This window comes from Scyliorhinus torazame, chromosome 8 (assembly GCF_047496885.1).
Source record: "Scyliorhinus torazame isolate Kashiwa2021f chromosome 8, sScyTor2.1, whole genome shotgun sequence".
NCBI lineage: Eukaryota > Metazoa > Chordata > Chondrichthyes > Carcharhiniformes > Scyliorhinidae > Scyliorhinus > Scyliorhinus torazame.
Genome location: NC_092714.1, coordinates 189,835,535 through 189,850,585, shown reverse-complemented (window position 1 = coordinate 189,850,585; position 15,051 = coordinate 189,835,535). Strand labels below are relative to the sequence as shown.

Genomic DNA, 15,051 nt, shown 5'->3' with positions numbered 1-15,051 from the left:
GATGGAGCAAATAAACGGAGGACCTTGTTCTGCCATAGTATTTGGGATGCGATTCTGTGCTGTGATGAATGGAAGAAATTTTCTACCTGTTACAGTAAGATTTTTTAACAGCCCGAGTCAAGGTATATATTTGGTGCAGTAATATTATTAAATAACCCAAGTTAAGGTAACCAGATTGTGTGTCTGTTAAAGCTGCAATTAAGAGGTTACAAAAAAGTGATGTAATTATAAATGTTACCATTTACTTGTTTACAGAGAGATGCCTAATTCAACATTGTTAGGATTGCTGGAGATTCCCTGGAGAGTAGATAATTTATGAGGAATTGTACAAGTCCTAGCTAAGCAGATGATGGAATGTCATAGTGGGATACAAATGATGTAATTAGTGGGGGGAACCAGGTCAGTCTGTAGCTTTGTAGTCTGTTAGAAGTTATTACGGTAAATAGCAGCTTTTCCAAATGCTGTCAGATTGAGCAGCACAAGACAAAGATTTTCAGGTTGCTCTCGAAAGGTTCTCTCTCCAAAATGTCTCGACACAGATAAGCAAGTAACCTGTTTTGTTAAATTTATAAGTGGCATTTTGGGTTGCTTAATTGGAGTTAGGAGCAGGCAGCGGGGAGGCAGTGGCACAGTGATATTGTCACTGGACTACTAATTTAGAGACTCAGAGTAATGTTCTGGGGACCCTGGGTTCAAATCTCTCAATGCCAGATAGTAAAATTTGAATTAAATAAAAATCTGGAAATAAAAGTCTAATGATGATCATGAAACCATTGTCAATTGTTGTTGAAACCCATCTGCTTCACTAATGTCCTTTAGGGATGGAAATCATAGAATTTACAGTGCAGAAGGAGGCCATTCAGCACCGGCCCTTGGAAAGAGCACCCTACTTAAGCCCACGCCTCCACCCTGTCCCCGTAACCCCACCTCAGACACAAAGGGGCAATTTAGCATGGTCAATCCACCTAACCTGCACATCTTTGGACTGTGGGAGGAAACCGGAGCACCCGGAGGAAACCCAGGCAGACACGGGGAGAAAATGCAAACTCCACTAAGACCGTAAACTGAGGCCGTAATTGAACCTGGGACCCTGGAGCTGTGAGGCAGCAGTGCTAAGCAGTGCCCCGTGCCGCCCATCTACCATCCTTACCCAGTCTGGCCTACATGTGACTCCAGATTCACTGCAATGTAGTTGACTCTTAATTGGCCCCCTGAAATGGCCTAACAAACCACTCAGTTCAAAGGCAACTAGAGATGGGCAATAAATGCTGACTCATCCAATGATGCCCACATCCCGCAAATGAATAAAAAGGTAGTTCGTAAATAAGTTTTTCCTTGTTTTAAGAACTGTTTAACTGATAATTGAAAAGCTATTTTATTTGATATTAATGTGGTTAATTCTGTGTGTAAATTGAAGTTTGTTTTAACATAAAAGATACCGATTGGTCAGAGTCATCACTCCTGGGGTGAAGTATCATTTCCCCACAGTTTTACAAATTTAAAAGAAAAGTGTCTGGTATTCTAACAAATGCTGGGGTCTGATCTGGGATCTGAACAGTGCTGAAATTAGGCATGCCAGTTATGGGGATTTGAACACCACTTCTATTCTCAGGAAGTGTCCCTTTAACACGTCTAAACATGGATATTCAAAGACAAACTGAACTGCACCAGTGTGAGTTATTCTCTTTCCCTAATCCACCCTTCATTAGGATTACTGTGCTAATTTGTGGCAGATTTGATTTATGCTGTGGGCTCATGTTTATTTGAAGAGAGTTGAGAATGCCAAACCAATAGCTTGGCTGGATTTGATCCACTGCCAGGGGTGAAAGGACCAAGGTTATAAACTACAACACCCAATCAACCCTCTCTTTTTTTTTGTTCTGCCTACACTAAATACCATTGTCTGCAGATAATCAATGTCCAACGCAGCCTTTACGAATGCCTCCTTGTGATGTCAACCACCAAGCACAAATCTACTGATATTAAGTTGAGGGTATGGCAGATTGATTGTGAACTACAGACTGCAAAAGCACAGATGAGCAGGATGGGTAGATATATGGGAATTTAAGAGAAATATGAAATAATACATTGTGGACGAATAGGGCAAGTTAGTACATCTTAACTTTCAAAAGTCTAAGTGTAAAGGATTGCAGGGATCTTGACACATCGATGAACAGTTTAAAGGGAACAGTGAACAGAAGACCATAAAATAGCACGTGGCACATGGCTTCTGTATCTACAAGCATAGAATATAAAAGCAAAGGGTTAGACCAGAGTGGGAACAGCGTATGCAGTTTTTGACACCTTCCCATGTTAGGAAGAATGCAGAGCCATGGAAACATGTGGCAAGGACTCATCAGGATGTTAGCAAGGTTGAAGCAGGTTACAGAGATGAAGAAAGAATTGAGAAGTTATTTTCTCTTTCCCCCCCCCCTCCCCCTCAAAGTCGGGAGGTGATTTCAAAGGCCTTTGAACCTAAAGAATGAAATATAGAGATTGAAAGATTGCGTGACATGCTAATGAAGCACATGCTAATGAAGCACAAATTTAAGATGCTCACAAAAATAATTCAAGATAACTAAAATATATTTACTTAAAGAACGCAGAATTTTCTGCAAAAAAAAATTGAAACAGAAATGTTAAATTATACAGGAAGCAAACAAGAGAAAAATTAGACAAAGGTGGGTCATCTACAAGGAAAAAGCCAATACAGATCTGATGGGCTGAATGGCCTGCTTCTGCACGGTAACATTCTATTTTTCCTCTAAAGAGGACGGAAGGAACTGGTTGAATAGGATGATTGAATGCTAAACCAAAAAGTGTTGTGCAAATGTATTTTTCAAAACCACAGGGTAGAGTGGATACTCCCATCTGCTGAATCACAGTACCATACATAAAATACTGAAATACATAAAAACAGTTCACACTTAATCCTTTCAGCAAGAATGAAATATATTAGCGTGCATCGCGAAACTTATCAGCAACAATTTGATTTGTACAGCACCTAAAACTTAGCGAAATATCCCAAGGCACTTCCAAAGTTTGGCACAAAGCCACAGGAGAAATTAGGGCACATGACCAAAAAGATACCTTGTTTTGTCATTTATTTTGGACTCTTGGATATCCGTAGCTTTTAAGGTACCTGCTGCAAACCACTACAGGCTGGAGTCTTTGCCTCCATGTCAACATAAGGAAAATCAAAGTGATTTCCAATTCAGAATCGGATTTCCTGTGATCACCACCTACTTGTTTTTAAACCAAATCAACTCAAGTCAAGAAAGTAGATAAGTGAAACATGAACTCTTTTTGATAAAACTGATTTCAGTAATAAAAAGTCAATCAAGTACCCAATTGTTGGACAGCCTGGTTACAAATGTTGATAATGTACTACTTACAATCTGCATCAATGACTTAGTTGAGGAGATTGAGTGGAAGGTATACAATTTTGCTGATGATCCAAAGCTATTTATGAAAGTAAGCTGAGTGGAAGAATAGACAGTTTAACCGAATGGGCAAAAGGGTGGCAGGTGGAGTTTAATGTGGGGAAATGTGAAATTATCTTCGAAAACCAGAATATATATATATATTTTTTTAAATAAAGTTGAGAGAATGGTTAATGTTATGTCACAGGGATTTAGATGTCCTTGAACATGAGTCACAAAGTTAACATACAGGGACAAAAAGCAATTAGGAAAGCAAATGGTATGTTAACTTTTATTACATGGGAGATGGAGTACAAGATTAAGGATGTTATATAGTAAATATATAATACTAAGCCACAGGAGATTATGAAACCATACCCGTGTACAGATTTGGGGCGGGAGGCAGTGTGCCGTTCGCTGGTGGCGGGATTCCCGGTTCCCACTGCTGTCAATGAGCATTCCCATTGAAGTAACCCCACGCCATTGGGAAACCTGCAGGCGTTGCTGGCGGGACCAGAGACCTGCCACCAGCAAACGCAGGAGAATTCTGGCCTTGGTCGCTTCAGTTAAACAAGGCGAGAGAGGCAAGGATGCAAGGTACACTAGATTGATTCCTGGGGTGAGAGGGTTATTATGTCAGAAAAGATGGAGTAGAATGGGCCCATATTCTATGGCATTTAGAGGAATGGAAGCCTCTCATCAAAACATAAAACATTCTTACAGGGTTTGGCAGGGTGATTATTGAAAGGATGTTTCCCCTGGCTGAAGAGCCGAGAACTAGCGGTCATAAGATAAGCTGACCATTTTGAATGAGGTGAAGTGAAATGTCTTCACATTTGGTTGTGAATCTTTGGAATTTTCCATCCACAAGATTGTAGATGCTCAAATCAGTGGGTATATTCAACACCGAGATCGATAAGACTTTTCAGCATTAAGGGAATCATGGGAATAACCTAGCCAAGTGGAGCTCAGGTATATCTTATAGAATGGTACAGCAGACTGACTGAGTGGTATCATAGAATCCCTACAGTGCAGAAGAAGGCCATTCAGCCCATCGAGTCTGCACCGACCCTCTGAAAGAGCACCCTACCTAGGCCCATTTCCCGCCCCATCCCCATAACCCACCCAACCTTTGGACACTATGGGGCAATTTAGCATGGCCAATCCACCTAACCTGCACAAAATTGGACTGTGGGAGGAAACCCACACAGACACAGGGAGAATGTGGGAACTCCACACAGGCAGACAGTCACCCAAGGCCGGAATTGAACCTTGGTCCCTGGTGTTGTGATGCAGCAGTGCTACCCACTGTGCCACCCTGCCACCTAATATGGCCCACTCCTGCTCCTATTGTTGAAGAAACACAATTATAATAAATATAGCCATCTTTAATTGTGACCAAAAAGTATGACTGAAGTAAATGTTATGTTTAAAATAAGCACACATTTATTCATAATTTCTAAAGCAATGATATTTCGAACTTGGCTCTGAATTAATGTTCGACAATCACGTTTGCCCAATCTTATTTAGTACTGATCATAATAAACTTTTTTCTTTAACCTCAAGTTCTAGAAGTTCACTAAAAGTTTGGATTATCTACTGTATTAGGCAAACTTCCATGCAATATTTTTGATTCATCGCCTGAAACTGTTTCGCACCACTATCCCCACTTTGGACAAAACTGTCATATTTCACCCGAGTGTCATACAACTCCAAATACTCTCTCAAGTTGCATCATGTTTGGAAGGATTAAAAAATTGTAATTCTAGTATTCAATATTTTTTAAGTGGACATGTTTGGGCAGCACGGGAGCATTGTGGATAGTACAATTGCTTCACAGCTCCAGGGTCCTAGGTTCGATTCCGGCTTGGGTCACTGTCTGTGTGGAGTCTGCACATCCTCCCAGTGTGTGCGTGGGTTTCCTCCGGGTGCTCCGGTTTCCTCCCACAGTCCAAAGATGTGCAGGTTAGGTGGATGGGCCATGATAAATTGCCCTTAGTGTCCAAAATTACCCTTAGTGTTGGGGGGGGTTACTGGGTTATGGGGATAGGGTGGAGGTGTTGATCTTGGGTAGGGTGCTCTTTCTAAGAGCCAGTGCAGACTCGATGGGCCGAATGGCCTCCTTCTGCACTGTAAATTCTATGAAAATGTATGTCAGTTTGACCTTCGTTTCCACTGCAGTCTGTGTGGCGATTTAATACAACCAAGTACCTTACAGTTAAGAGTCAACTACGCTCATATAGATAGAGGACATATAGGTCAGACTGGATAGGAAAATAGCAAGTCTCTTTCCTCAAAAGGACATTATTGAACCAACTGGATATTTTAATGCCATTCAACATCTTCAGTGCCAATTTTTTTGATATCAGCTTTTTATTTCTCTACATTTTAAAAACTTATTTCAAATTCTTAAACTACCATACCAGGTCAATGGTCCATCCAAGCCTTTGGATTACCAGTCAAGTATCACAGCTTTACTGTACAGTCAACAGTCTAAAGTTTCAGTTTCTCATTATATTTTCTCAGGGATACCACTCGTCTAATTTTGAGCAAGATCATCCAGTTTTTAAGTGGAGTGTTCAGAAGTTAGACAAAGTTTGATAGGGAAGACATGGGCCCAGATCCTCCAGTCACCGGATCGTCAAGAGACCCGAGATGTGCGTCGAGGCCCCACAGAGGCTTGATGCGCTGACCCCTAATGAATCTCTGATGGGCAATTCCCCACCTCTGCAAAAGTCTCTGGCTGTGTTAGAGTCACAGACTTTGGACAGCACTCCACCCCCCACCATCGCTGATTACTCCCGCGAATACCTCCCAGCCTGCTTGGGTGGAAGCTGCGCTCTGCATTTCTGAAGAGGCCTGGCTCAGAAGAGTTAACTATAAATGCGGAGCAACGTCTGGGTGGGAAAAAGCATGAATGCAAGTGCAACCTGACAACGATTGCTGCTCCTCACAAGATTTAGGTCATGGCAACTCAGGAGAAACTCCTTTACCAAGAGAATGTGGAACCTGCTACTAGTTGAGGTAAACAGTATTGATATACTTAAGGGATAACTAGATAAATACATAGAAGAAAAAAAGAATAGAAGGATATCCTAATTGGGTAAGAAGTGGTGTGGGAGGAAGCTTGTGTGCAGCATGGATCCACTGGGGATGAATGGTCTATATCTGTGCTGTACATTCTAGGTAGTGGTTTAAGATCCAAACCAGAAATCCATATTTCTATATGGTTTTGGTTTCAAGGATTGCATTTATAATTAACTGGCAGGGCCAGCAAAGCAAACATCAGAACTGAAGCCACATCAAATACACTGCTGTGCCCAATTTGGATTTGAAGGGCAACAATACCACAGTACCAATACTAGTAATATTAGAAAGGCAAAAATATTTAAAAAAATATTTATTCACTCATTTACTTCTATGCATTTAATTACTACTAATGCTCTACCAAATCTTGTCCATACTTAATAAGGACTCACCAGGTCAGCTTTTTTCTTTCTGTGACGGGTTGGGGGAGAGAAAGAAGAAAAGTTGCACATTAAATATTCTGAGAAAGAGGAGTTTTAAGCATTCATGTTCTCGTAATAGGGTTTCTTAGCTTCAAATATTGGGTCACAGCCAGTACACTGGTACACCACGTTGATAGTTTGCACAAACGGATCCTTCTACACAACAACACTTTGCAAGGTTGACACTTGACAATCATCAGTACACCCCATTACAAAAGGTCCACAATCTTAACACAGCCAGGAGCAGGTGTTTAGAGACAAGCTCACAAGAAGACATAGGTGAATTTTATTAGTATGGTAATCAATATTTCCCCTCGTTTCTGTGGGGGTCAAAACTGAGGGTAAGGAGATAAAAGAAAAGGTTGTTCGCCAAGAGGATAATTTTAAAGTACTACATAATTTTTGATATAGTAAATCAAATTCATCAATGTAAAAACAACTTGTGGCCATCTAGTACTAGTCATACCAAAAGCAGACAACAGGAATGTCACAGTTAAATATCTGGAGAAAAAGAAAATCAGGGTACATGACAATTAGATAACTATAAATGCAAATCACTCCACTACCCAGCAATACGTACCTCTCCTTAGTGTGAATAGAGGAGTGCCTGAGGACGTCCTTCTTGTACACACTTGTATAATCACATTCCTCACATTTGTACGGTTTTGTTCCCACATGATTAAACATATGCTCCTGTTAGACAAAAAGTGAGGTTGTTGTAAAAATCAAACAGTGCACTAAAAAATACTGCATCTTGTGCTCCCTCCTTACTCACAATCGCGCAGTCCAGCTGTGAAATAACTTTTATAATTTCCAGCAGCACAGAGAAGGCTGTGTAAAGTTACCAAATTAAATTTCTCAATGGCAACTGGAGGCAGTGGCGTAATGGCATTGTCTCTGGACTAGTCCAGAGACCCAGGATATGGGACCCACGTTCGAACCCCACCACAGCAGCAGCTGGTCGAATTTAACCTCAATACAATATCTAGAATTAAAAGTCTAATGATGATCATGAAACCATTGTCGATAAAACCATCTGGTTCACTAATGTCCTTTAGGGAAGAAAATCTGCCATCCTTACCTGGTCTGGCCTACATGGGACTCCAGACCCACAGCAATGTGGTTGATTCTTTACTGCCCTCTGAAATAGCAAGTCACTCAGTTGTATTCAACCGCTATAAAAACACAAGAAAGGAATGAAACCGGACAGACCACCCAGACTGGGACCGCAGCAGGTGGTGAGGGAACCTGCAAGAGGGAAAAAGATATTTGACCTCACCCTCACCAATCCGCCTGCTGCAGATGCATCTGTCCATGACAGTATCGGTAGAAGTGACTACCACACAGTCCTTGTGGAGGCAAAGTCCCATCTTCACATTAAGGATACCCCTCCATCGTGTTGCGTGGCACTACCACCGTTCTAAATGGGATAGACTCGGGGCAGCATGGTAGCACAGTGGGTTAGCACTGCTGCCTCACAGCGTCAGGGTCTCAGGTTTCCTTCCACAATCACGAAAGATGTGCGGGTTAGGTGGATTGGCTATGTTAAAAATTGCCCCTTAGGTGCCTGAAAAGGTTAGGTGGGGGTACGGGAATAGGGTGGATGTGTGGCTTAAGTAGGGTGTTCTTTCCAAGGACCGGTACAGACGTGATGGGCTGAGTGGCCTACTTCTGCACTGTAAATTCTATGTAAATAATTTCTTAGGGCGGTATGGTAGCACAGTGGTTAGCACAGTTGCTTCACAGCTCCAGGGTCCCAGGTTCGATTCCCGGCTTGGGTCACTGTCTGTGCGGAGTCTGCACATTGCCCCTGAGTCTGCGTGGGTTTCCAGTTTCCTCTCATAGTCCAAAGATGTGCAGGTTGGGTGGATTGGCCATGCTAAATTGCCCTTAGGTTAGGTGGGGTTGCTGCATTACGGGATAGGGTGGAGGTGTGGGCTTAGGTAGGGTGCTCTTTCCAAGAGCCGGTGCAGATTCGATGGGCCGAATAGCCTCCATCTGCATTGTAAATTCTATGAAATCTATGAAACAGATCTAGCAACTCAAAACTGGGCTATCAGCACAGCAGAATTCTATTCAACCACCATCTGCATCCTCATGGTCCGGCATATCCCCACTCTACCATTACCACCAAGCCAGGGGATCAGCCTTGGTTCAAAGAGGAGTGCAGGAGTGCATGTAAGGAGCGACATCAGGCATACCAAAAAATGAGGTATCAACCTGGTGAAGCTACAACACAGGACTATGTGTGTGTCAAACAGCATAAGCGGCAAGTGATAGACAGAGCTAAGCGATTCCACAACAACACATCAAATCCAAACTCTGCAGTCCTGCCACATCCAGCCATGAATGATGGTGGACAATTAAACAATCACTGGAGGATGCGACTCCACAAATATCCCCTTCCTCAAAGATGGAGGGGCCCAACACATAGGTGCAAATGTCAAGTGGAGGTATTCGCACCAATCTTCAGCCAGAAGTGCCGAGTGGATGATCCATCTCGCTCTCCTTCGGAGATTCCCAGTATCACAGATGTCAGTCTTCAGCTAATACAATCCATTACACGTGATATCAAGAAATGGCTGAAGGCACTGGACATTGCAAAGGCTAGCGGCCTTGACAATATTCCGGCAATAATACTGAAGACTTAGGCTCCAGAATTTGCCGCACCACTGATGTGTTGGGTGTTCTGGATCACATACAGGTCACCAATGCTTGAAGTAGTGCAACACTATTTTATTAAAAGGTTAACTATTTAAACATACTTGAACTGTGGGTAAATACGATACCAGCATTAACTAAAGACCTTTGCCTTGTCCTAACCAGTTGGTGCCCTCAGCACATGGTGAATGTCTGTGTTGCAGGCTGTGAGCTCTGTGCTCCTAGCTAGCTGCTACTCGAATGAGCGGGAACTCTGATGTCCCCTGTCTTTATAGTGCGTGTGCTCTCACTGGTGATTGGCTACGGTGTTGTGTATGTTGATTGGTCCCACTGTGTGTCCATCAGTGTGTGTCTGCACCATGAGATATGGGTGTATATTATGACAACCCCGAGCCAAGTTGTTTGAGCACATCTACAGCACTGACATCTATGCAGCAGTGTTGAAAATTGCCCAGGTGTGTCCTGCACACAAGAAACAGGACAAATCCAAACCGGCCAATTCCCGCCCTATTAGTCGAGAACAAAGAACAAAGAGAATTACAGCACACCCTCACACATTTCCTCTAAACATGCCCGTGGCACTTTAAACCTCTGTTCCCTAGTAATTGACTCTTCCACCCTGGAAAAAAGCTTCTGACTATCCACTCTGTCCATGCCCCTCATAATTTTGTAGACTTCTATCACATTGTCCCTCATCCGCCATCATTTCAGTGAGAACAAACAGAGTTTATTCAACCTCTCCTCATAGCTAATGCCCTTCATAATAGGCAACAACCTGGTAAACCTCTTCTGTACCCTCTCCAAAGCCTCCACATCCTTCTGATAGTGTGGCGACCAGAATTGAACACTATATTCCAAGTGTTCTATATAGCTTCAGCATGACTTGCTAATTTTTATACTCAATTCCTCAGCCGATGAAGGCAAGCAAGCCATATGCTTGACTACCTTCTCCACCTGCGTTGCCACTTTCAGTGACCTGTGGACCTGTACACCCAGATCCCTCTGTCAATACTCTTCAGGGTTCTGACATTTACTGTATATTTCCCACCAATATTAGACCTTCCAAAATGCATTACTCACATTTTTCCAGATTAAACTCCATCTGCCATCTCTCCACCCAAGTCTGTAGCCGATCCATATCCTGCTGTATCCTCTGACAGTCCTCATCACTATCCTCAATTCCACCAACCATAGTGTTGTCTGCAAACTTACTAATTAGACCAGTTACATTTTCCTCCAAATCATTTATATATACTACAAACAGTAAAGGTCCCAGCACTGACCACCACTAGTCACAGCCCTCCATTCAGGAAAGCGCCCTTGCACTGCTACCCTATGTCTTCTATGACCAAGCCAGTTCTTGCCAGCTCACCTCTGATCCCATGTGGCTTCACCTTGTTCTTCAAGATGGAACTGAAACAACAGTGCAATGTATAACAGTATTGTGTACAGTACACAGAGTAAGCATGGCATATTGGTGACATGTTTAACCATTTTGTTTGACCGTTTGAAACACACACGCTGCGAAAATAGTAGATGAAAACCTGAGTTACATCAAGAACTTTTCAATAAAAACAGTGTACCAAAAGATTTAAATTACATAATTTGGGGGGGGGAGAGCAAAAGGGGTTAACATTAACTGCCATTTTCTTTATGTTAATAGAAGTTGAGATACAATAGGTTTAGTTTCAGAAGTATCACTGACCTTCAGTGATGACCATCGCTTGCAGCGATAGCTGCACTGTTGGCACTTGAAGCGTTCTGGATCATTCCCCTCATGCGAGTCGATGTGAAACCTCAAGTCTTCTTGTGTCAAGAAACGGGAGCCACAGATCCGACAGTGGTGGGGCCTCATCAGGGGCTTGCTGGATCTATAATAATTGTACCTTTATATACACACAAAAAGGTTTCAATCAGACTTTAAGAATTCTACAAATGTTCACTCATTCTTATCAATCTGGACCGGTCAACATTTAAAAATACTACACCCCACCCCATAATTCATTGGAATTATAGATTTGGAACGGACTATATTTTGAGTCTGTATTTCAGAATAGGGAAGTAGAGAGAGGAATTCTGCTTTCTAAGTTCCTCATTCAAAATTACCAGTTGTCATCACCATCGTCAGATGGTAGCTGTGTCGAGGAACCCTTGGATAATGGGTAGAGGATAGTACAAGCCCACATCTGAGTAGCTTCACTTATCTTGGTTTCTAGAAGCCTGCTCGGCTCACAATGGAGTCAAATGAGGGAGAGCTGCCAAAGAACACCCAAGGATTGGCAAGGTGAAGGGGATCTCCAGGCATGATCTTCACAGATCAGATAAAATGATGAAGTTATATTAATAAAATATGAGGTTGATCAACTATTTTTTTTGCAGAAGTGCTCCTCCCCAATATGAAGTGCAGTCATATTGGATCTCCCAGGCCTTTTTGGTGTGCCATTCAGTCACTTCTAGACCTATGAGTCACTCCTAGACCTATATGGTGTGACATTGAGTCATTCCCAGGCATTACTGAGTCACTCCCAGACCTTTTTGGTATGACATGGAGTCATTCTCAGGCCTATCTGGTGTGCCATATAGGTGTGACATTGAGTGACCTATAAGTTCCATATGTCATCTATGTTGATTAAACAGATTTCTGAAAGTTGTGTTTTTTTGGTGGAGGGTTCTTTGTGAGCTTGAACACGGGCATGCTAGATCGAATACTTGCAGAAATATGGGGTCCAGTTATCCAGAATTAGAGCTACAATCAATTCATAGTATGACAGATACTGAATTAAAACTTCAAATACGGATATAATTAAGCCAGCATTAAACACCACATACTATATTTTAAACTTGCAATTCAAAAGATTTCAACAAATGTCATTCGTACTGATAGGCTGCAGTTAAACAAGCATGCAGTTAAACAGGCATACTTGTATTTTTAAGGCCTCAAAATACTGGGCTAACAACTTAAGCATCAATCGATTTACCTGCGCCCCAAGTACCCCCTGTACTTCCTCCTGCCAAACCGCTTGGGTGGGCGACCGCGCCTTCTCACATGCTTGTAAGATATCTCGCTGATATTTGACGATGGGTCTTTGTTCTCAGAATCGGATTGGCTGATCCCAGACTCTGCTACTATCTCATTGCTTGCTGATATATCACCACTCTCTTGTGCAGTCGAGCTGGCTGCTTCAGAACTCTGGAGATCCATTGGGTTGGACTGGGAGGTGACAAGTGCCTCAACCTCTGCTCCTGTTTCACAAAACGACAACGGGAGAAAGGCTCAGAAACCAGAAGAACTAGGGCTTATAACTGTCATGTGAGAGTACTTTTAAGAAATGGTGTTTAAGAAATGTACCTTTAAGAAATGGATGTTTATCAGTGATGTCAGAGTGTGGGTGGAGCTGGGCTGTCTGTCAGCTTTTTACTTTTGGGCTGTTTTAGGCTGTTTGCTGCAGGGTGTGTTTTAGTCTAGTTTTCAGAGCTGGATAGCTGCAGTCACAGCCAGAAGGGATATTAGTCTCTCTCTCTGTAATCTAAAGAATGTAAATCGATCCTTTGGTGATTTAAAACTAATAACTGCTCTCAGTAGTGACTTTAACCTGATGTGCTTCTGTTAAAAGTTTTGTTTTAAGTCTTCATCATAGATTATCATAGAATTTACAGTGCAGGAGGCTATTCGGCCCATCGAGTCTGCACCGGCTCTTGGAAAGAGCACCCTACCCAAGGTCAACACTTCCACCCTATCTCCATAACCCAGTAACCCCACCCAACACTAAGGGCAATTTTGGACACGAAGGGCAATTTAGCATGGCCAATCCACCTAACCTGCACATCTTTGGACTATGGGAGGAAACCGGAGCACCTGGAGGAAACGCACGCACACACGGGGAGAACATGCTGACTCCTCACAGACAGTGACCCAAGTCGGGAATCGAACCTGGGACCCTGGAGCTGTGAAGCAATTGTGCTATCCACAATGCTACCGTGCTGTTCTGGACAGCTTAAGGATTACTTAGTGTTGTATTCTTTGGGGGTTATATTTGAATTGATGGTTGCTAAGATGTTCACTGTATGTTTTAAAAAGGTTAACTTGAGTTCATAGAATAAACATTGTTTTGCTTTTTAAAAATACTTTCCATTTCTGCTGTACCACACCTGCAGAGTGGGCCGTGTGCTCCCCATACCACAATCTATTAAAAGTTGTGGGTCAGGTGAACTCCATGATACACTTTGGGGTTCTCTAAACCCTGGCCCATAACATAACTCAAACACAATTAAAGTGGTAAATTTTGAGGAGAAAATACTGGAAACGCTCAGCTGGTCTGGCAGCATCTGTGTAGAGAGAAACAAAGTTAATATTTAATGTATATGGCTTTTCGAAGTTATTGACCCAAAATATAAACGCTGCATCTCCCCCAACAGATACTGCCAGACCTGCTGAGGGTTTCCAGCATTTAAAAAAAAAAAATTCAGGATTTCTAGCATCGTCAACATTGGTTTTTAAATTTAGGACGAGAGGTTTCAAGAAGGAGGGGTTTCGGAACTTCTGAATGCAGGGTACAATGGCTGAAGGCTCTATCACTAACATAGCAGCTGGGAAAAAATGGAAGTGCAAAGTGTAACAGAGTTAGAAAGGCTGGGACATAACGCCAGAGGAGCTCACACAAGGATGTCTAAACAAGATGAGGATTTTGTAATCCAAATATTGCCAGTCAGTCGAGGTCTGAAAACACACGTGAGTGGGGGAGAACAGGCCCGCAGAATGTAATGCAGAATTAAATACTGCCAGCAGAGTTCTGGATGGGTTGGAGTTGTGCAAGTAATTTGTGCAACATGAAGAGCACTGAATGTGTGTGAGCCTAGACTCAGTGATAACACTGTCACTAAGAGTCAGAAGATGGCGGGTTCAAGATCTGCTCCAAAGACTTGAGCATATAATTGTTGCTGACAATGCAGTACTAAGGCATCAAGTGTCATTCAAATTTTGTGCACAATACTGTAGTCAGGACACTGCAATACAGACCTTTTCATTCACTGGTTGGGCAAATTGATTCTTCCCTCTTGTAGATCTTAGTACTCTGCAAAACAGAGCATGTGTCCTTATGGTGCCCTGGCCAATACTTACCCCTTAAATCAACACAACTTAAACTGTTTAATTGGTCATTTCTTTCATTGTTTGCGAGACTTGCTGTGCGTAAATTGGCTACCATGTTTTCTTACATTATAACAGTGACTGCATTCTCAAAGACAGTGAAGCTCTTCAGGGATATTGGGAGGTTGTAAAATGCGCTATATCAATGCAAATTCTTCTTCGTTCACTTGAGACAAAGAAGTTGTAGATGAGGGTTTTAGCAGCAGAGAGGTGAGATAGGAATGGAAGCATGTTAGAAAATGGAAGTAAATAAAGATGGTCTTTGTAATGGATTAGATGTGGAGCTTGAAGTAGAGTCAGGGCCAAAATAAAA

At 42.4% G+C, this 15,051-nt stretch overlaps 1 protein-coding gene across 1 annotated transcript in view; it reads right to left on the bottom strand.

The window, feature by feature from the left end:
* The window catches only part of LOC140428898 (zinc finger protein 335-like), a 267,142-nt gene that overhangs the window by 131,756 nt on the left and 120,335 nt on the right, over nucleotides 1–15,051 (bottom strand). The window contains exons 23-26 of the mRNA XM_072515545.1: nucleotides 12,571–12,835; nucleotides 11,298–11,478; nucleotides 7,512–7,624; nucleotides 6,902–6,920 (exon numbers count right to left, since the gene is read on the bottom strand). Of these exons, the coding sequence (XP_072371646.1) occupies nucleotides 6,902–6,920; nucleotides 7,512–7,624; nucleotides 11,298–11,478; nucleotides 12,571–12,835 (578 nt within the window). The remainder of the gene's footprint in view (nucleotides 1–6,901; nucleotides 6,921–7,511; nucleotides 7,625–11,297; nucleotides 11,479–12,570; nucleotides 12,836–15,051) is intronic.